General features: G+C 41.9%; 1 protein-coding gene across 4 annotated transcripts in view; it reads right to left on the bottom strand.

The window, feature by feature from the left end:
• GRIK4 (glutamate ionotropic receptor kainate type subunit 4) overlaps window positions 1-22,202 on the bottom strand; it is a 564,520-nt gene that overhangs the window by 344,431 nt on the left and 197,887 nt on the right. For all 4 annotated transcript variants that reach the window (XM_075328390.1, XM_075328391.1, XM_075328388.1 and 1 more), the window contains exon 2: window positions 189-322. In XM_075328390.1, coding sequence (XP_075184505.1) covers window positions 189-270 — 82 coding nt within the window. In that variant the 5' untranslated portion in view covers window positions 271-322. The remainder of the gene's footprint in view (window positions 1-188; window positions 323-22,202) is intronic.

Genomic DNA, 22,202 nt, shown 5'->3' with positions numbered 1-22,202 from the left:
CCTCGACCCCGGGGTGTTACACTGGCATAGAAGGGAATTTAAGCTACAGACAGCACATTAGTAAGTGTAAAATCATACTGCATTCGAATGATTTGGATACAATTTTATAAAGGAAATGTATTGGAAATATTACATACGCACCATCATGTCAGGAATATTGCAGAGCAACAATTAAGCAGTAAACTTACCAATTCGAATAGAATGGGGGCTACCGGTGGTCTTCATCAGCAACAACAGGAGAAGCACCAGAGGCGCCAAGACACGGAGCATTTTACACAAATCGTCATGAAGCCCTTTGGTAATCCGGGCATTCCATAAAACTCTGCAAACAAGAAAGGACATATGATATATACTGCGGTATTTCAGATTTATGACCAAGGTGAAAAAGAAAATTCCTTATTTTCTAGCATTAAAATCTATGAAACATAAGAGACAGAGCAGAAAAACCAAGGTCACGAAGCAGAAGCCGATAGAAAAGGAAGATGCAGAAGTGCAGAACGCATTATATAACATTTTTGCACAATGCCAAAAGGAAAAACCTCAAATTCCTTAATTTCAGTCTTATGGACGCTATTGAAAACAGATTTATATATTATTCTTACAACACAGAATAAATGCATTAAAAGGGGAAACGAGACTTCTGTCAGTGCACACAATTAAAATGTCAGCTGCCTTTTCATCCTATAGGAAATTGGGAAAAATTATTTGCTACAAAATTAATAATCAGTTTTCAATACAAGAGAAGAAACATTAACTAAGCCAGAATATTACAGTATTACAAAGTGCATCAAAAAATGGGGTACATAAAGGACACAAAATGAAATGATGCAGGTTACGCGCTTTATGTGTCTACATTGCCATTTCAGAAAAATTAGGCAAATTTATAAAAGGCATCCACTACATATTCTAGAGAGAAATACTGTCGGCAGGTAGCACACAAGAAAGATGTGTCTATCCTGCCTAGCACGCTGCAATAAACTGATCACGCTGTGTGTGCCATTCTGATAAAATTGGGGCAATTTGCACCATTTTCTCTAACTACTAAATTGATGCATCAAATAAAAGTATTGATAAATCTGCCCTCGTTCTACCTTTGGTTTTTCCTTTGACTTCAGAACATTAAGTAAATAAAGCCTAGGGTGATAATCATAGAAAAGCAAAGTTAAAAGGCAAACTGTTGATGTTGTTCACACATGAATGTAAATGTTTCTGGAGGATATTAGGGCTGGAGATTTGTGAGTTATGATTATGGGGCTAGATCATTTTCTATCCATTGTAAATGACCCTATTTTTTGTTGGTTTGTTTGTGAGTCTCTCTTTGGCCCAATTTTCCCTGTTTATATAAATTTAAAGGGGTTGTCCATGACTTTAACATCGATGGTCTATCCTTAAGGGTACTTTACACGCTATGATATCGGTACTGATATCGCTAGCGAGCATACCCGCCCCCGTCGGTTGTGCGACATGGGCAAATTGCAGCCCATGGTGCACAACATCGCTATCACCCTTCACACTACTTACCTGCCTAGCGACGTCGCTGTGACCGGCGAACCGCCTCCTTTCTAAGGGGGCGGTTCGTTCAGCGTCATAGCAACGTCACTAAGTGGCCACCCAATAGCAGAGGAGGGGCGGAGATGAGCGGGACGAACATCCCGCCCACCTCCTTCCTTCCTCATTGCCGGCGGGACGCAGGTACGGTGAGTTTCCTCGTTCCTGCAGTGTCACACATAGCGATGTGTGCTACCGCAGGAACAACAAACAACCTCGCTGCTCACCTGTCAACGATTTTTGGCGTTGGAGCGACCTCTCCAATACCAACGATTTTTACGTCTTTTGCGATCGTTTTAGGTCGCTCAAAGGTGTCACACGCTGCGATGTCGCTAACGATGCCAGATGTGCGTCACAAACACCGTGACCCCGACGATATATCGTTAGCGATGTCGCAGCGTGTAAAGCACCCTTTAGTATGGGTCATCAATGTCTGATATGACATCAGGAACCCCCACTGATCAGCTATTCTCGCAGCAGGCAGCGTCTGGAACTGCTCAGCTCTATCAACTATATAGTGGCTGCTGATGGGTACTGCATATAGACCCCCTAATCAAATCTATAGGTCCTCTTTGAAGACACAAATCTTTGGATACAAATCTCATTTTTAAGCCCCTTCACAAGTCCATTTAAAAAATCGTCCATGTGGCATGTTCTGTTTTGACCATCCATGTGTGCATATGTGTCATCCATGTGCTGTCCATATGTACATGTGTGCCATCTATATGACACATACCGGATTCAGTGGACTATGGCTGAATTGTATATGTTTGAGTTTTTTATAAAATGGTAAATGAGGGAAAGTTTCAGGGAGAGTTTATTGAAATTAATTATTTTTTTGAGTGTGTGTCTTTTCTAAAATATTACTGGGTTAGTAATGGGGGTGACTAATAGACTAACCACTGGGTTTGATGCCAGCTGAAACTACACAGCTGACATCAACCCCAAAAATATTACCCCGATGTCCACCACACTAGGGCAATTGGGAAGAGCCAGGGTAAAGCAGTCTGGTATTTGTATGCTGGGAAGGGCCCACTAACCATGGGCCTTCATTGCCTGATAATATCAGCCCCCAGCTGTCTTCTTTACCTATGCTGGTTATAAAAATTGGAGAAGACCCATTTGTCCCGTACGTGTTTATCATGGACCTATAGACTTCTATTAGCCCTTTTCATCTCTGCTGATGGTAAAAAATGGACATGTCTACATTTGGTCACATGGAAACACGTGTTGTTCACATGTACACATGGTTCTTGTGAAAACATGGAGGTGTGAAGATCAATACAGATTTTAATGAGTATGCGTGTGAATGTGTTCCAGCACATGTGAAATCGGAAACGTTTTACATTTTTAAGGGCGCTTTACAAGCAACGACATCGCTAACAAGATATCGTCGGGGTCACAGAATTCGTGATGCACATCCGGCCTCGTTAGCGACGTTGTTGCGTGTGACAGCTACGAGCGACTGCTAATGATCAAAATTACTCACCTAATCGTTGATCGTTGACACGTCGTTCTAATCTCAAATATCGTTGCTGTTGCAGGACGCAGGTTCTTCGTCGTTCCTGAGGCAGCACACATCGCTACGTGTGAGTGTGACACCCCAGGAATGAGGAACAACACCTTACCTGCATCCTCTGGCAATGAAGTGGGCGTCACTTTCTTTCGGCTGCTCTCCGCTCCTCCTCTTCTGTTGGACGGCTGCCATGTGACGTCGCTATGATGCCGCACGAACCGCCCCCTTAGAAAGGAGGCTGTTCGCCGGCCACAGCGACGTTGCTAGGCAGGTAAGTCCGTGTGACGGGTCCTAGTGATTGATGTTGTGCGCCACGGGCAGCGGTTTGCCCGTGACGCACAACCGATGGGGGCGGGTGCTTTCACCAGTGACATGGCTAGCATGTAAAGCAGCCTTTAGACTTTAATTGAAGATATTTCTTAACATGTAATATGTGTTGATAATTGTGAACCTCTGCAGCTCCTGCATACAATCAGCATACCTGAAATAGTCCTTAGGGCTTAACCATTAAGAATAAAAGAACAGAACAGACTATGACAGCGATGAATACATATTTCTCTAAATGCAATGGCAGAAAAAGGCAATGAAGACAAAGCACCTTAATGGTACAGATCACAATGATAATGAACATGCTTAGAATTGAGATCAATGTACTCTTCTCTACTAATGAGAGAGAGCAGATGCGCAGCTAAAATCCACAATATAACTTAAAATGCCTTTTAGAGAATTGGCAGCATATTGCGCAGGAATATGCCAGAATAAACCAAAGTGAAGTCCTCTTATGATCACTAAGTAGCACAGTATAACAGCCATGAATGTCAGTCATCCAAAGGTTTCCGGACACCATTTTTAAAGAATCCTATTCTGAATGCAGGGGGTAATACATCCGTGATGCCACATTTACATGTATATGAATAGAGAATAGTAAAATAGTGTAATAAAGGACAAAGGAGCTATATTTATAGTTCTACCATAAGAACGTCACCAAGTTATGAAAAGATAATTATAGTTCTAAAAAAGAACATTTCGTAGGTTTCCTTATTTTCCAGAGGTGATAAAATTAAACTTAGCAATTCAAAGCAGCGCATAATCCATGACATGCCATTAATTCTTAAGCTTTTGTGGTTGTTAAAATGTATAAAATGGCAAATTCATAGACTAAGTTGGCTGAATCACAAAAGAGAATGTGCAATGTGTGCAATGAAACCCCATGAACAAGGACGCACAGTTGTAGTCAGCTCTGTGCTATTTATTGCTGCTTCTTATGTTTGTAGGTAGCACTACTCAACACATCTGTCATGCTAGGTACAGGGAAGTACCAAGCGACCGGCGAGAGGGAAGGGAAACCCTGCGTCTAGGGAAAGGGAAGATGGTGACCCCTGAACAAACCTACTGCTGGTCCCTGGGGTCCCTTCCCACCCTAGATAGGTTCCACACCTATGCGCCAACTTGGATGCCTGACCCTAGGTATCTCTAGTGCTGGGCAAAAAATAGGTAACGGATGGGATGAGCTCTTCGTCAACCCCACTAAATACTATGGAAGACACAAATAGGACACACAGGGGGAAAATGCATGAACTACTTATCCACAGATGACTCAGGTAGACATTCAGCAAAGTTTTTAGCAAAAATACCACAGATGAGTACAAGCCACCTGCTTGCAACAAAGGCTTAAAAGTACTGAATAATACCACCAGCACCAGTCCAAGGAATATAAGCCCCAAGATAATGCTGATGATCAGCAGCTGGGTGGAAGATGAACTTCTGCTGGGTCCAAAAGGGGGAGAGATTAGTCCAGCAGGAAAAGTACCTATACCAATGAATACTGACAGCAGGAACAATGGAAAGTCAGGGAGCATTCTACGCAGCTAAACGCTGTGACCTTCTATGGCCAGAAACCACATGACTGTTTGTCACCCATGACAACATCTCTATATGGAGACTTTCAGCGTAAAAGATGCCTGATGAAGCTGTCAAAATGTCTATATAGAAAATTTAAGGGTTATACTTTATCTAATATAGAAGAAATGGGATGGCACTCACCCCCAAAAAAATTATTAGCATCATCAAGTGCAAAAAAGCAGACAGGGGAGGTATATATCGCATCAAGGTTGTGACCGTTTTGTGGTTGCCTACGCTTCTTCTGGGACCACTGTAGCAATAAGACAAAACATGTATTATCTTCATCAAGCACTAAATTACAACAAGGGAAGACAAGAATGCACCAAGGTTTTGACTGTTTCGCCTTGTTTTTAGCTTCTTCTGGGGCTTTGTGGAATTGTGGACCAGCGATAAACAGTAATACCCTTGGTGCATTCTGTACTTCATCTTGGGCTGTGATCAATAGAAACAGGCTCAGCAATCATATGGTGATAGGTGAAAACTGGTGTTTAATATATAACTGGAGGTTAATAAATAGGATCACCCAAATTACAAAATGTAATCCAGCTTTTGGGTAGTTCTGTTAATTGATGGTACACTAATTTTTGTAAGAAGTGGAATTTTTTGGCTTTTAATGTTAGTAAGTACTGATCTATCAAGTACTAACTTGCCAGTTAATGCTTGCTACAAAGATAGTATAACTAGCCTAAACCGTGCAGCATGCCTACTGCAAGTGTAACGTGTTATATGTTCATTACTTTAAAGCCCCACTCCAGCGGGGTTTTTTTTGGGGGGTTGGGGGTTCTCAGAGCTGGAGTGGTGCTTTAAATGTAAGTGCCCTGTCCCTGAAGAAGTTATGTCACAAGCTCTCAAAGCAAGTCTATGAGAGCCAGAACAAGTCCAGAACTTAGGCTCTCGTAGACTTGCATTACGTTCCATGAGACACTGGAGCTGTCGGCAGCTCACAAATCGCTGAAGATCTACCAGGGTGACGCTGAAAAAAAATGAAAGACAGCCGCAGGTGAGTATAAGACAGGGGGCTTGGGACTCTGATGTATAGGAGACTACTAGGACAGGGTGGGCCCCAGTGCTTTCTACTCACCCACTGCTCTGGAGTCACAGGTCTCTCCTTGTGACTGTATATATAGACAGACTTGTCGGTCATTAGCAACGGTCATGGAAAACCACCAGTGAACAAGTGGCTGAGATGACAAATCAAAAAGGCAGCTTGTAAAGCATGTTTTATTCTGAAATGCTGAATTGTTTTAGAGTGAAACATACCAGGCTGAAATCACACAGCCAGTGTCGATACATGCTGCCTGTGGTTTGGGCACTATGTATCTACTGTAGGGTTTCCATTAAATGGAATCTGTCAGCAGGTTTTTGCTACCTCATGTGAGAGCAGCATAATCTAGGCAAAGAGATGCTGATTCCAAAGATGTATCACTTAGAATACTGGTTGCAGCTGTTCTGACACAATCAGAATTTTTAGATTTAGCCATGAGTGAGCCCATACCAGGCTCTCAATAAAGATTGTACATTGACAGTGAGGTATCAATCACAGGAGGGGGCATGCGAGTCAACATTGTAATCTGAGCAATGAAAAGTCCTGCTGCTTAAACAAGCAAAGGAAATAAACAACAAATAGGACCTTGACAAGACAGGCATCCCTGAATTTTCTGTTAACCCTTGCAGCATGCTGTCTTCAGTTTACATAGCAAAAACCTGCTGACAGATTCCCTTTAAGTCCATAGATGAAGCACTTTTGTTTGATGTTTCTCCATGTGTGATGGACACATCATCTCTTTCATCCTTCCACTTCTTGATCTCTGCACATTGCACAAACCATGCTTACAACAATCTACCATTAAAGTTAATAGATTGTTTTTAGGACTGATATGGTGCTCTTTCTGAAAAAAGAAACCTGATATATTTTTTTCCAATATATAAGCCATATGAATTTTCCCATAATCTAATATTTAAAGCTGAGTGTATGTATTTTATGTGTGTGTATGTGTGTGTGTGTGTGTGTGTGTGTGTATGTATGTATGTCCGCTAAAGGAATCTGAACCATCGCATTTACAATCACAACATTTTTCACAACTGCCTCATTTGACTCAGGGAACGTCATAGACTATGTTTTGAGGGGAAATTTAATCCTGCGCTTTACAGTTACTCTTCAAAAAACCTGCTTACATTAAAGGTAATGGAGCTGGGAGCGGATCTGTTATTATAGACTCCTATTATGGACAGAGAAAGAGACACACAGAGAGACCTACATACCTACAAAGACACACACAGAAAGAGACACACAGAAAGAGACACAGAAAGTGACACACACACACACACACACACAAAGAGACACACATAGCTCTACTTCTACTTTGCTCCAGGTAATTAATAGGAGCTCTGATTGGTTGCTGTAGGCAACGAAGGGCATTCGTAATATAAGACACCTTATGTGTCAGCTAATATGATTTCGGTGGAGAGAAGATTGGAGATAATGACAGAGAGAGAGACAGACAGACAGAAACAGAGAGACAGACAGCAATAGAGAGGCCAACAGGGAGAGAGACCGACAGGGAGAGAGAGATTGATAGAGAGATGGATAGAAAGACAGAGAGACAGACAGTGAGAGAGTCAGACAGAGACAGACATAGAGAGAGACAGAGTGAGACAAAACAAGACAGAGACAAAGTGGCAGACAGGGAGAGAGGCAGATAGGGAGAGAGATAGACAGAAAGAGACAGAGAGACAGAAAGACGTATAGAGAGAGACAGACAGAGATCAGAGACAGATAGAGAGACAGACAGATAGAGACAGACAGGGAGAGGCACAGAGAGACAGAGAATCATATAGAGAGGCAGACAGACAGAGAGAAGCAGAGACAGATAGAGAGACAGATAGATACAGACAGAGACTGACTGACAGGGAAAGAGACAGACAGAGAGAAGCAGAGGCAGACAGAGAGACTGACAGACACAGACAGGGAGAGACAGAGAAACGTATAGAGAGACAGACAGAGAAAAGCAGAGACAGATAGACAGATAAAGGCAGACAGACAGACAGGGAGAGAGAGAGAGACAGAGAGAAGCAGAGACAGGTAGAGAGACAGATAGAGGCAGACAGACAGACAGGGAGAGAGACAGATAGAGAGACATATAGGGGCAGACAGACACAGGGAGAGAGACAGATAGAGAGACATATAGAGGCAGACAGACAGACAGGGAGAGAGACAGATAGAGACAGACAGACAGGGAGAGAGACAGATAGAGAGACAGATAGAGGCAGACAGACAGACAGGGAGAGAGACAGATAGAGAGACATAGAGAGGCAGACAGACAGGGAGAGAGACAGATAGAGAGACAGATAGAGACAGACAGACAGGGAGAGAGACAGATAGAGAGACAGATAGAGGCAGACAGACAGACAGGGAGAGAGACAGATAGAAACAAAGAAGGAGACAGACAGACAGATAGAGAGGGAGGGAGAGAGTGGGAGAGAGGCAGAGAGACAGTTACTATCCTGGGCAATGACTGGTACTACAGCTAGCCTTGTATAAATCTGAAATTGAAAGCAGATCAGAATAAAGTATTGTTGAAAGTTTCATAAATATCTGGTAAATATCCTAATATAAGTGACACTTTATAATGTGTGAATAGTAGTTTTCTGCTTTGGTCTTTGGGGGTGCAGACTTTATCTCATGTAGGAGACATACCTGCATACCTGTACCCTGCAATCTTTCTCCATTCAATGCCCTTTTCCTCATTCTCAGCAGATGTGGGTTCCTACAAACAGCACAATCTACCGCAGCCACTTAAACATGTACAAATAAATTCTGTTTACGGTGGTGTAACAGGTCACATACTGTTCATGTCCTCCAAGCCTCCTGTGTCATTTTTTTCTGATTCGTTTGTTTGACCTGTACCAGCTGCTATAAAATCACAGACCTACAGAACCGTGGACAGCTCCCAACTGATACATAGCTTGAAGCTTATACCATCCAGTAATTGATCAAGTTTAATGGGAAAAAATCAGCGAGCGTGGCATGGTTTATCAGCGGCACCATGGGGAATTTATTGTAGTGTACCACTGATGTTTCTGTGTCTGTGCTCACTGAAACGTGGCCAATTTCTTTACTGTTAAACTAAAATTATACCTTTCGCTGTTTTAATAGTCTCGGTAAACATTTCCTTTTTTACAGGCGGTGCATTCTGACATTCTGCTAACACAATCCAAGAGATTTCTTTTTTTCACATTTCACAAGATTTTAATAAAAGATTTGTTTGACTGGTCACATCTTATATTACAGGCGATGGAAGTAAAGCAACACTATCACGGAAGCTAGAATACGTCAAATCTAGCTCTTTTTATAAAGATGTCGTTATTACTTTTTTGCTATTTTTTGCCTTCTTGGAGGTAAAAACATTGAGACCATTATCAAGTTGTTGATCATTGATTTTTTTATTTGATGTCGTATTCAAAGAGGCTTTTCAGATGATAGAACTAAAGCCGGCCACTAATACTTTGGACAGTGGTAAAGGTTAATTTACACCATATTCTGCTGACTGTTCATGCCTTTTCATGACATGAGTGTGAGAGATGCTGACCGTGGACAGATCTGTGGAAAAATTGATCTGTCGTGATTTATCGCTTAGTGTTGGGTGCAGTCCTTGGAATATAGTTTGTGCCAAATGATAGATCTCCATGCAGTCAATAGAAACCCAATCAATGCACAGATCAATGCACAGATTGATCGTTAATTTGCCATTTTAACTTTTCAAAAAAGTTGGAGGGAAAAGAGCGCAATAGGATCTTACCCAGGAACAAAGAATAAAAGTAATAAAGAATGTGCTCACCTTATTATGTTGTGTATCACACAACCAGATGAAAAAGTCTGTAACCAGCTGCTGACGAGTCCACGTGCTAAAGAAGCCAAAGATCACTCGGGAACACTGTAAATGTGGAACAGTTACGGCACTATTGGTGATACAACACACATCCAGGAGAGGTATAATGCAAGGCGGTTTAAGTCAACTCTTTTCGAAGTATTACCTCACTTCTTCATCAGGAAATCCACCAGTATAGTCATACTGGTGGATTTCCTGATGAAGTGGTTGGGTAACACTTCGAAACACGTTGAATCAAACCACCTTACATTATACCTCTACTGGATGTGTGTTGTACTTCCAGCAGTGCAGAAATAGTTCCACATTTACACTGTTCCCGAGTGATTTTAACTTTTGGGGCTCACATCTGAAATGACAATTTTCATAGGTCAACCCTAAAGAGAACCTGTCACCCTGACTATGCATGTTAAAGTAAAGGCATGGCCATAATGGCACTGTTATACAGATTCCATAGATACCTTCAGTGAAGAAATGTGCCTCCATTGGCGCCATTTTACTGAAGCCTGCTGAGAAATCAATTTGAACAAGGACCACCAGTGGCTAGGATGGCACTGGTATGAGCTTTAAAATTATAGGAACATCAAGGGAAAACCGTTTTTTCTCGCCGTGCTTGTCACCACTCCAGAGATGGAAAATGAATACATCCAAGTCTTTATTGAGAACGCCATATACAGGTCAACGCGTTTCTGGGGTCACAGCCCCCTTCTTCAGGATGAAAATAGCCCTGACAAGAATAGTCTACCCTTGTCAGTGCTATTTTTGTCCTGAAGAAGGGGGCTGTGACCCCAGAAACGCGTTGACCTGTATATGGCGTTCTCAATAAAGACTTGGATTGTGTTTCAGAACCTCTCCGGGCAAGGTTTGGACACTTGAAGGTTTGGTTCGAACCAAACCTACAAAGGTTCACTCATCTTTACTCAGGAGCTAAGAGGGGAGAGGAAGGAGAGAAATTAGCAGCTACCTGTTTTATTGAATTAAATGGGATGCAGAGAGTTGATGTTAGGAGATAACCCTTCTCTTGTAATGTAACAATTGCATACTCTCGCTCAGTGACTAGGCAGGCACAAGTGGCTGAACTTCATGGAAACCACCTGTACACTATATAAGATAAAAGCTCTCTTTGAAGTAGAATGACAGTAGATAGAAAAAGCAACTCAATAGTAAAATATACACTATAAGCACCAGATGTTCAGTAATTGGATCTCTTAGTGAAGAGAGATCTAAAGATTGGTTTGAGTAGTTTTTGAAAGGGAATGATCAGTGCAGGAGATGGGGAGGAGAGAAGAAGTGACTAAAGGCTTTTTCCCTATTGAGATTTATTAAAGTTGCATATATTTGCCTCTACTATTAATTATAAAAAATAAAGAACAGTTAATCTTGATGGACTTACAGTCTGCAGTAGCAAAATGGTCGGAAATTTTGAAAGAGGACAATATATAAAGTTACTTAACCTTTTTTGGGAAAAAATGAATAATAAAAATCAAAATCAGTGTGAATGTGTATATGGCTTTCAAATCTGCTGAAATGAACACAGCTGAGGCTATTTAAGACTTATTTATACAATCATTAGCTCAAAACCTGATAGACTTTTGGCCACTTCTTGTTAAACCCTCGCATATTTTTAACGGTAAGTAGTAAATTCAATTGTAGAATTCTAACAGCAAAAATATACAAAATAAATAAATAAAAGAACACAAAAAATACGGTTCACTTTGCAGATTTTTTTTCTCTGCAGGCCCTAATTTTCAGTTGTCTCAGACACAGTAGGTGGAGACTAACTGCTATGATTTCATTATATATATAAAAAGAGTTCCTGCTCTTATTTTTCTTCAGTATTCTTACAGGGTGGCAGGGAATAACAGGGCATTGGGGCTCCTAAACTGATCCTTAGTCTAGGGGTCCTAGTTGTCCCTGATCCCAGAGATATATCTAATGGTGATGATGTTTGGGCCACCGTCCTACCCCTACTCCTGACCAGCCCTGACCTAGTACAACCCTCCCTCCCCACCCCAGGGGGGAGGCCGCAACAGAAGCATGTAAACACCAACAATGATAGACAAACAGGGGAAAACCAAAACTCTATCACAGAGCACGCTCACACAGAGTAATCAGACAACAAGTGATAAGGACGAAAACTAAAGCATGGAGGAAATAACCAGATGACAGGAGGAATTCCACAGCACACCAAGCAACACATAGTATATCACCAGACTAGAAATCAACACCACACGGACTGGTTTAGCAGAAAGCTATAGCCGGCACAGGTAGAAAAATGCCTCCATCTTAAAAAGGCAGGGAGCACCTGTGATAGGTCCCCCACAACATGTGATCTAAAAAGTAACCAGCAGGCTAGCAAAAATTAACTCCTGCTAGTCCGATCACTAATGAGCACACAGCTGGTTAACACCCAAGCCTGCCTGTGCAACTCAGAAGCACCATCAAAGTCTGTGGTCTGAACAGTGTCTGACGGCGCCATGACTCTCGTCAGGTTTAGTGTGACAAGTATACAGAAGGAATCAACAGCATTATACTGAGCAGTGTGACTGAGTCCAGCACTAGAGTGAGATTCATTTCCTGAAAGCCTCAGCACAGTATTCTGTTGTCTGCCCGGTTTCACACTGAACCGAGTGCGCCTCAACCCTCCTTCTCACTCCAAAGACTTTGGCACCTCAGTATGCTGACAGTCCATCTTACTTTATCCAAGTTGGATTTGAGCTGTTTTTCCTGTATAAAAGTAGAGAAAGAAGCATTTTTTCCCATAAGATACAGTCATGGCCGAAAGTGTTGGCACCCTTGGAATCATTCCAACAATTTTGTCTGGCCCATTTTTGGGGTTTTGAGTTAAATTATGTCCAATTCGCCTTTTTTCTCCCCTTTATTTCAAGTTGTTCCAATACGCACAAAGGAAATAAACCAGTGTATAATAGAATGTGAGTTATTGTAATAGTTTTCTGGGGGAAATACTTCATTTTCTTCAACAATTTCAACAATGCCAACATTTTCGGCCATGACTGTATAATATAAAGTTTCTTATAATCCCTTGTACTATTGATTTTTGCACTGTTTGTTGAAAGGAGAACATTTAGATGTGGATAGAAGTCACCGGTCCTGGATTTTACGGTTACTAACGGAATAGTTATTATGAGTGAATGGGCAAGCTTTGTCTGCCCAGACAGGCTGTGACGTAGGTATTTGGCACTCCTCCACTAGGCAATGCTTAAATAAGTATTACTAAGAAATTGGCACTTGTATATATGTTGCAAAAATATCTGAAATATATTCAGAATAATAATCCATTAATTGTTAAGCGAATACAATGACTTCCTGAAACAATGACATTGCAATGAAGTCGGTGGATAGATTCATAGGAAAAGGCAGCGCTGGCAAAGCCCCATCGCACCACCGCAGGTCGCGCTTTGTCAGCATTTCCTTTTTCTATTAATTCATACCCTTACTCTATTGCAATCCAATTGTCTCAGGAAGGTCATTGTGGTAACCGATACGTCACTTACAATTGATGCAGTGGTATAAATCAATTTGAAATACCTTTGCAAAATATATCTATCCGAGTGTCGATTTCATTGTATTTTTATGCCTAGGCATACAAAAGAGAACAATTGCGAATACCGCCACCTGCACAGTGGTGGGAAACAGCAGTGGAACATCCATGAATAGATTTGTATCTACAGGGGCTGCGGCAGTCCTTCACACACTCAACAGGTGTATACTATATCGAGATATTGAGCTTACACAGATGGTTCTGTCTCAAACCTCTTATGTCTTAAAAAGCCTGCTGTGTTAGTGATTTGTGCCTTCCATCTACTGTTGATCCTAACGGTAGCACCAGCCTGTTAATCAGCTGTAAAATGATCAAATAGAATTGAGGATTTATCCAATATTTACACTAAAACGGTCTATTAGGCACTAAAATCATACTGAATCTTAGGTCAGGTGCCATAAATATCAATGTATCACTATAACATTCCATCCGTTCAATATCAATAGGGTCGGACTGTGACGCCTGACCTCACATATCGGTCACAAAAAACTCAATTCGCTTAGATTCTTAATCGCAGGTCACAAGTCACAACCAATGTGGTCCCCATAGACCACACCAAGTCTCACGGAGATGCTGTTATATCTTTACAACCAAATTGTATCTTTGCAATTGGACTGGATTTCACGTTCCTTCTACAAAGCAGTTCACATCTCCCAATTCTGTTTCACGTGACACTGCTAATGAACTCGATGGACATGTAACAAGACAAGAACTCGGAAGCACTGATTCCATGTGACAATATGGTACTTACAACATGATAGACAAAAAGACTGACGGTACTCCCAAACATGCAGTGTGAACAGGTGCATAACTGAACGTGACATACAGTACAAGGACAAAAAAGACAGCTCATTAGCATTTCAGAGTGCAATTATCTTTTTTTTTGTCACTTACAATAAGATGCCATGTGTGACCCTCCTACCACTACTGTATACAGCCACTGATGACACCTCGAGCTCTCACTAATTCATTTCTTCACCAAAACTATAATTTAATTTAAACAAGACTGTCCTGACTAACTATGGTCTTTACAAGTGAACCTAAAGCATCCCATCATGCCTCAATTTTTTTATATTTATATGAGTACCTGTTTTTATAGTTTATGAAAATACTGTCATTATTTGGATTACCCTATTACCCACTAACCACTACCCACCACGTTTTTAAAAAAATAAAATACGGACAATTCATAAGAGGTTAAAAAACTGATCAGGATAAGGACCAGCATATACAAAAATGGTTTACCTCTTAAGTTTAAGCAACAATACTCCCTGATGAAGCCTCAGGGACAGCGAAACACATAGGGTGATTATATTTACACTCATATTTTCCAGAAATGTTTGGTTTATTTACTTATTTTTTATTAATCCTTAATAATGTTTGATGCTATATTATTGCTCCTTACCAGACAACTTCATTTTGTCTTAGGTTTTGACCTTATGTCTCATTTCCATCATTTCCTTGATAGAGATTATCCGTATTGCATGGGGAACCCCTTTGTTTCTTTATCTTGGAATTAACTTTGCTTCATCCACACCTTGTCATACCTGGACTGTTTTACACTGTGGTGATATTGTCTCAGGTGCGGGGGATTACCATCTACTACAGGGTTTGTGCCCGCACTTGCAATGAAATTTTCACCTCGTCCACACCTTGTCATACCTAGATTGTTTTACACTGTTGTAATATATATATAGATAGGTAGATAGATAGGTATATACATGTGTTTTAATTGCTTTTAATAATTTTCGATTTATTTTATGGCCTTGCATATAATATTTATCTTATATGTAACTATGTTGTTTTACCTTAAATATATTTTTATCAGTAAGCAGGTAGTTATATCTTTTGGAATCACAAGTTTTGTCTCCCTTTGATAAACTATTATATAACAATGACATATAATCTGTTTGTTTTATTTTTACATCTACTTCGCACCTATAATGGTTGTTGTTCATTGACATACTTCTGTATTTATCTGCACCTGCATATTCCATATTCTTGCTTCACATTAAATATTTTTAGCACCTTGTGGTTGTATAATAGTTAACTCCTTTTACTCGATTTGATTAGCAGCTTAGATAATGAGTAGCGATGAGCGAGCACTAAAGTGCTTGAGTGCTCGATACTGGAATCGAGCAGGTTGGACGCTCGGACGGACTGGACTGGACTCAATGACCCTCCAAGGAGATCTTAGGGGCTGGAAAATTGTTGAAATTGATGGACACAGAGCTCAAGTGGAATGGGAAGAGCATGGGGGAAGATGCCTGGACACATCTCTGACAAACAGGTCGCTGTTGGGAATTAAATAATTAAAAAAACCATGTGGGGTCCCCCCTATTTTGATATTCAGCCAAGGTAAAGCAGACAGCTGAGGGCTGATATTATTAGGCTGAGAAGGGCCATGGTTATTGGTCCCTTCCCAGACTAAAAATAGCAGCCCACAACCCCCCCAGGAGTGGCGCATCTATTAGATGGGCCGATTCTGGCACTTTGCCAAACAGTGCCTGTGAATAGCTGTACTTAACTGCCATTCACAGTCACCAAAGCTGCATTCATGGAGCGTGGACTACGATGGAAGAGATTTTTGAGAACATTTTTTGATAAATTGGTGAACACGGAATAGTGTTGGGGAATCTTTATTCAAATAAACTATTTTTTCCTGTGTCTGTTTTTTTTTTTGATTACTGGGTTAGTAACGGGGGTGACTGATACATGCCTTCGCATTACTAGCCCCTGGGCTTGATGTCAGCTGACATTACACAGTTGACATCAACCCCTCAAAATATTACCCCGATTTCCACTGCAGCAAGGCTATTGGGAAGAGTCGAGCAAAGAGACAGAATTTGCGCATCTAATGTGATGCATAAATTCTGGGGCGGCTAGGAGGCTGAAATTTTTAGGCTGGGAAGGGCCAACAACCATGAGTCTTCCCAGCCTGATAATATCGGCCCCTAGCTGTCTGCTTTAAATCAGCTAGTTATCAAAAATAGGGGGGCCCATACCATTTTTAAAAAAATATTTATTTATTAAGATACACAAGGCTACAAACACTTTTGAGTTCCACATGAAAGGCACTAAAGGGTGCAAGGGTATCACATGCACTTCAATAGCGATTAAACAGTGCATATGTGTCTAAGCTCTCCCTCTTAGATGAACTCTCTAGAGCACAGTGTGCCGAGCATCGTGTCCCTGGGTCTCATATAAGACCTGTTGACATGATGTTAGGCCAATCACAATAATGCCAGTAGCCAACATGGCTATAACATTACTGTGTATGGCAGGCAATCCCCGAATGTTGATTGGCTATCTAACAGCCTCGAAACATGTGGAGGTGGGGAGTCAAGCATGGTGCTCGAGCACCCACAATACTCAATCCAGTAGTGAACATACCCAAGCACCCTGATGCTCAATCAAGTATCGAGGAATGCCGGAGATCCTCACTCATCACTAATAGTGAGCGATCAGCACTTTTGTTCAACTTCCATACATAGTCTTTAAGCTTCTGCCTTACCATGGTAATTAGTAACAGTTCCAATTTACAGCGTACCTGTCATTTCAAGTATCTTTTCACAACAAGCTGTCATATATATGTATGCGTATGTTTGCACATATCGTACTCTTTACAAACACTGCATGTGACCTTCCTATAGAATGTTAATGTATATCAAGTGTGTGTAACGGAGGGTATTGTATTGTTAGTGGATGAGAAATTCTAACACCCATTTAGCTTTTGACTGCTGCCGGGAGAATGTATTACATGTCAATTATTTAGATGGATTCCTACTTTCACCAGGATCTAATTAATTAATAGCTGTTCTTGTAGGGTGGATAGTGAGAAAGCTGTCAAAATCTGATGGGCAGGAGGAATGAATACATTCAGCTGACAATCAATAAATATTGAGTTTACCTGGTGGAAATGGGGACAAGTTTTTTTTCATATTTTTTTATTAATGATACACTATTCAGGCATATTAGTCTTTTGTTGTTTCTTTGGAGGATATGTATAAAGTATGTGATCCGCTCATTAGAAATACTTTATAGGGTAAAACGTTTTACGCTTAAAACCTGTTGTTGGTCCCTTCTAAACGATGCAGAAAAGTAATTAAAGTCTGTGTGTAATGCTCTATTTAATCCTCTAGATGTCACTGCAGTACAATGCTATGTTACAAGGATCCCAAATTCTGCACCCACTTATATTGATCTACCCCCATATACCCCTGATACATAGGAAACAAAGTGCAATTTTCATGGGTTTAGAGGGGAAAAAATGATTGAATGCAGCATCACATAATATTATACTCAGGTATTCCCTCCTAGACGTTTTTCTGCTTGGGGATAATTTGGACTGAGGATAGGGGATGGCTTTTTGATTGGTATGCTGAAGCAGAATTTTTTTTATCCTCACTGTTTTCAGACTTTTTTTTCATACATATTGCACTGGTCAAACGTTTGCACACTTGGACACATAGTGTTTTTCCATGTTTATATTGGTTTGTGCATATTGTAGATTCAGACTGAAGACAAACCACATACATGCACAAATGTAAAGACAGAAGAAAGAGACATACCAGTAGATGTCTTAGATATGATGACTGTCACAAGGTGGCGTTGGACTCTACTAGTATGGAGATCATAGACCAGGCAGCACGACAGTACACCGGGCAGACAGAGACAAGGTTGAGATACAAGCCAAAGGTCAGGATTCCAAAAGAGTACACACAAAATACAGGGAGCAGGCGGGGACGTGATCAGGAGGAAGTCCGAGGTCAGAAGCCGGGAAGTCACAACAGAAACAGGGTAGGACAGACAGAGACGGGTAAACAGCAGTCCGGAGTCGAAAGACCAACATCTGAACACTGAGCACCATGGGATCCAACAGCACAATTGTAAAGAGGAATTGTCCTGAGCTAACACATTCCATAAAGAAGCAGAGCAATCACCAGGATCGAGAAGCATCTGCGACAGCACCTCCCAGAACCATTGTGAAACCCGGTGCTGTAAAACAACCAGCAGAGCATTCATCCTGCAAAACACTCTGCACCATAGGCAACAGATACAGGCTCTGCAGAAGAGCATTGCAGAACATTACAGAATGTTCTGCACAACGGAATCAAGACATTAGACCTCTGATTTCACAGTGTATCCCCCCTTTTACTCTGATGACAGCTCTAAACCTTTTTGGTACTCTCTCATGTGGGTTCCCCAGGTAATCTACCTGGAATGGCTTTCCAACAGTCTTGAAGGAGTTTCCCAGAAGTGCTGAGCACTTGCTGGCTGCTTGCCTTCCTTCTGCATGCAACCTATCCCAAACCATGTCAATTGACGTTGGGTGATTGTGGAGGCCATGTCATTTGATGCAGCAATCCATCCCTTCTCCTCTTGGTCCCAAAGCCCTTACAGACCCTAGAGGTGTATGTTTTTGGTCATCGTCCTGTTGTAAACCAGATGTGATGACATCTTGTTGAATGATACTGTTGTGGCCATGCTGTGTAAGTGTAATAATTCACCAACACTGCCAATAGCAAAGCACTCACACACCATCCCACCCCCCCCATCAAGCGTCATGGTGACCACTGCACATGTAGACTCTATATGCTCACCTTTAAAGCATCTCACAAAGACATGGCAGTTTGTAAAAAAAAAATCTCAAGTTTTGACTTATCAGACCACAGTACAAATCTCCACTGATTTAATGTCCTGTCCTTGTATTGCCTGGCCAAAACAAACCTTTTGTTTGTGGTTCAAAGTAGTTGCTTCTTTACAGATATTAGCTCATAAAAGCTTGTTTACCACAGTCTCTTCTGGACAGGTAGTTTTGTGGGCTATCACTTAAGGTGCTGTCAATTTCAGGTTTCTGAGGTTAGTAACTATAATGAGCTTATCATCTGCAGCACAGTTAATTCTTTGTCTTCCTTTCCTGAGGTGGTCCTCATCATAGCAATTAATAGTTTTCATAATTGCACTTAAAGCTACCTTCAAGGTTCTAGCAATTTTCCATAATTATTGATTTTTATATCTTGAAGTAACTGGATGGACTATCATTTATCTCTACTTGATTGAGTGGTTCTTGCTATATTCTGGTTTAACACAGTTGTGGAATAGGGCTCAGCACTGTATGAGACACTTCCTGAAGCAGGCATACCTGGTTCTTGGAAGCCTGATGAAGCTGCTTGAGCAAATGCTAAGGGAATATGAAGCTGTTATAAAAGTAAAAGTGAGGTAACTTGAGTAACCTAAGGTTTAACACATATACTGGTTTATTTCACAGGTATTTCTTTCCTCCTTTTTACACATCTGTGGTTTTGCTGCCTTCAGTCTGAATCTACATGCAAATTCCAGTAAAATTAAGGAAAATCATTGCATAAACAGGTATTTTAAAACTTTTGAGTAATACTATATGAGACCTTTTGTGTTATTTAATAGCACCATTTTAGGATATAGATATCTTATAGTTTAATTTGTAATTTTTTTGAGAGGATGGATAATAAAGAGAAAAAGAGATCATGTAAATGGATAAGTGCCCATGGTCTTTCTTTTCTCTCTTCCACTTATTTCTCTCTTCTTTCCTAATTCACGCTGTCTTCCCCTTTATATGAAAATTGATACTTTGTTGTTTCCCGTAACAGTCTCTTCATTAGATGCCACAAGAGTCCCTATATCAATGCGGTCTTGTATTCTCCTCTCTTCATGATGTGGCACTTGAACCACAATCCTGTATTGTATTCATTTTACAAACCTACTGTCTTTATGTTTGGCTTTTTTAAAAATCAATAAAAATGTTAAATTTCAAAAAATGGATAAGAGTGAGGATCAAAGTAATATAAGATATCAAAGCCAAATTGTGATGGCCAGAAAAGAGGATTAGAGAGCATGTCCAAAATGACAGATATATGTCCCCAGTGTGTAGTGGTTAGTGCCTACCAAATATTGCCTCATGTGCAGGCGTACTTTGTTCTGCCCTGCTGAAGGCACAGCACACTACTGTAATGCGCATGCGCCGGCTTTACTTCCAGGTCATTGTCGCTCTTTAGCCTCTCCTGGCACATGCATATTACAGCACTATGCTGTGCCTGTGCAGGAGCAAGATTGGGGGACACTGTGTGCATGATGTAGGAGGTGTCATCAATATAAGGTAAGCAGGAGGACAGTGGTTGCTAGAAAAGAATCACCAAAGCAAAACCAGGGATGCCCATGGGGCTATAATAAAAATATTTTTGGTGCTATGCAGAGGAGATTGAGGACTTATATACAGATTAATAGAATAAGTGTAAAATACGCATTAAATAGAAACTGTCCCTGGGTTTTTCCCATTTTACAAAAAACCTTATTATACTCTCCTGCAGGGTAATCGAGTCCAATAGACATCACTGTTCTCGGGTCCAGCGCCTGCGCAATCTTGTGCAGTCACTGTCCTCCTTCCAAGCCCTGTGTGGATGATGCATCCTACGTCATCCACAAAGAAGCCACCATTGTGCTGCTGTGCATGTGTCGCGGGCGGGGAGGAGGGTGTCAGCACACTACACTCACCCCCTTCTGCACTGTGGTACTCACTCAGCCTGAGACGTGGACACAGTTTGTACGGTAAACCAAACGGCTAGTAAGACGGTCCCACGGACGGCTGCACTTGCTCTCCCGGTAGGTGACGGTGATGTCCCTCTTCCTTGCACCTTGGTGTACTTGATGGTTGCGATGGGTCCCCACCGGTAACCCGCTCCCCGGCTTCAAGCTGGACCGGGGGAGCTCTACTCTTTGCCCGCAGGCGCTGGCCCTAAGAAACTGGTGCCTTGGCGGTGGCGATGTCTCTTCTATACTGGCTGGGCTGTTGCCTTCAATCGGGACTTGGTTGTTGGGGGATCTACGTCCCCTTCACTGACGGATTTGGCAAATTTGGCGACTCCTAGCCTTGCCGGGGTTCGAGAGGCCCCTGCCCTGGTGCTGACTGTCCTTCGGAACACTGCTCCAGACCGCCGGGCACACAGCCAACGGGGTCCTTCCAGGAACTTCCAAACGGTCCCCCTCCAGACAGTCACCGCCGTCGCTGACCTTGCTGACCTGGTCCTACACAAAGCTGGACCCTTCAGGCTTTCTTTCTTTACTGTCACCTCACTTGCTTTCCTCCTTTACCACTTTTCTACTTCCACTACTTGTTTACTCCTTCACTTAGCTCCTCACTCCTGCTCCTCCCTGAGCTATCTCTCCTTCACTCTTGCCCTGCCTGGGCTAAACTCGCTGTTTACTCAAGCTCGTCCCTGAGCTGACTGCCTGGTTTCTCCCGCCTCCAGAGCTGTGTCCTCCTTGGTGGGCGGAGCCAACCGCCTGGCCCACCCCCTGGTGTGAATCATCAGCCTCTGGAGGAAGGCAACAAGGATTTTTGGTTAGCTTAGATGTGCCTACCTGGGATGTAGGGTGTGGTGGTGTGTGACCTGTGTCCCCTGGCTTGCCCAGGGCGACACATTCCCCCTTAGCAAAATGCAGACCGTCCGCGGGCTGCCGTCCAACACCGGTTTTATTTTTCTGAAAAAGATAACATAATAATATAACATATTTACATTTTTAATAACTCTTCCCAAGACGGGAGGCACATTTCTTAAACGTTTCATAACGGTTTACGGTTACGGTTTCTGCTCTCTCCCACCCAAGCAACCTGGCCCTGATGCTGCCCCTAAAGCCCAGGCAGCACCCCTTGACCCACAGTCCAGCACACGGTACCCGAGCGGGATCTGTCCTTCCCTCCAGAGGGTAGCCACCGGTTCCTTTGGTGGCTGGGCCCCAGCCTGCTCTGCTC

Source organism: Anomaloglossus baeobatrachus, chromosome 11, assembly GCF_048569485.1.
Source record: "Anomaloglossus baeobatrachus isolate aAnoBae1 chromosome 11, aAnoBae1.hap1, whole genome shotgun sequence".
Taxonomy (NCBI): Eukaryota; Metazoa; Chordata; class Amphibia; order Anura; family Aromobatidae; genus Anomaloglossus; species Anomaloglossus baeobatrachus.
This window is presented reverse-complemented; position numbering and strand designations above follow the sequence as displayed.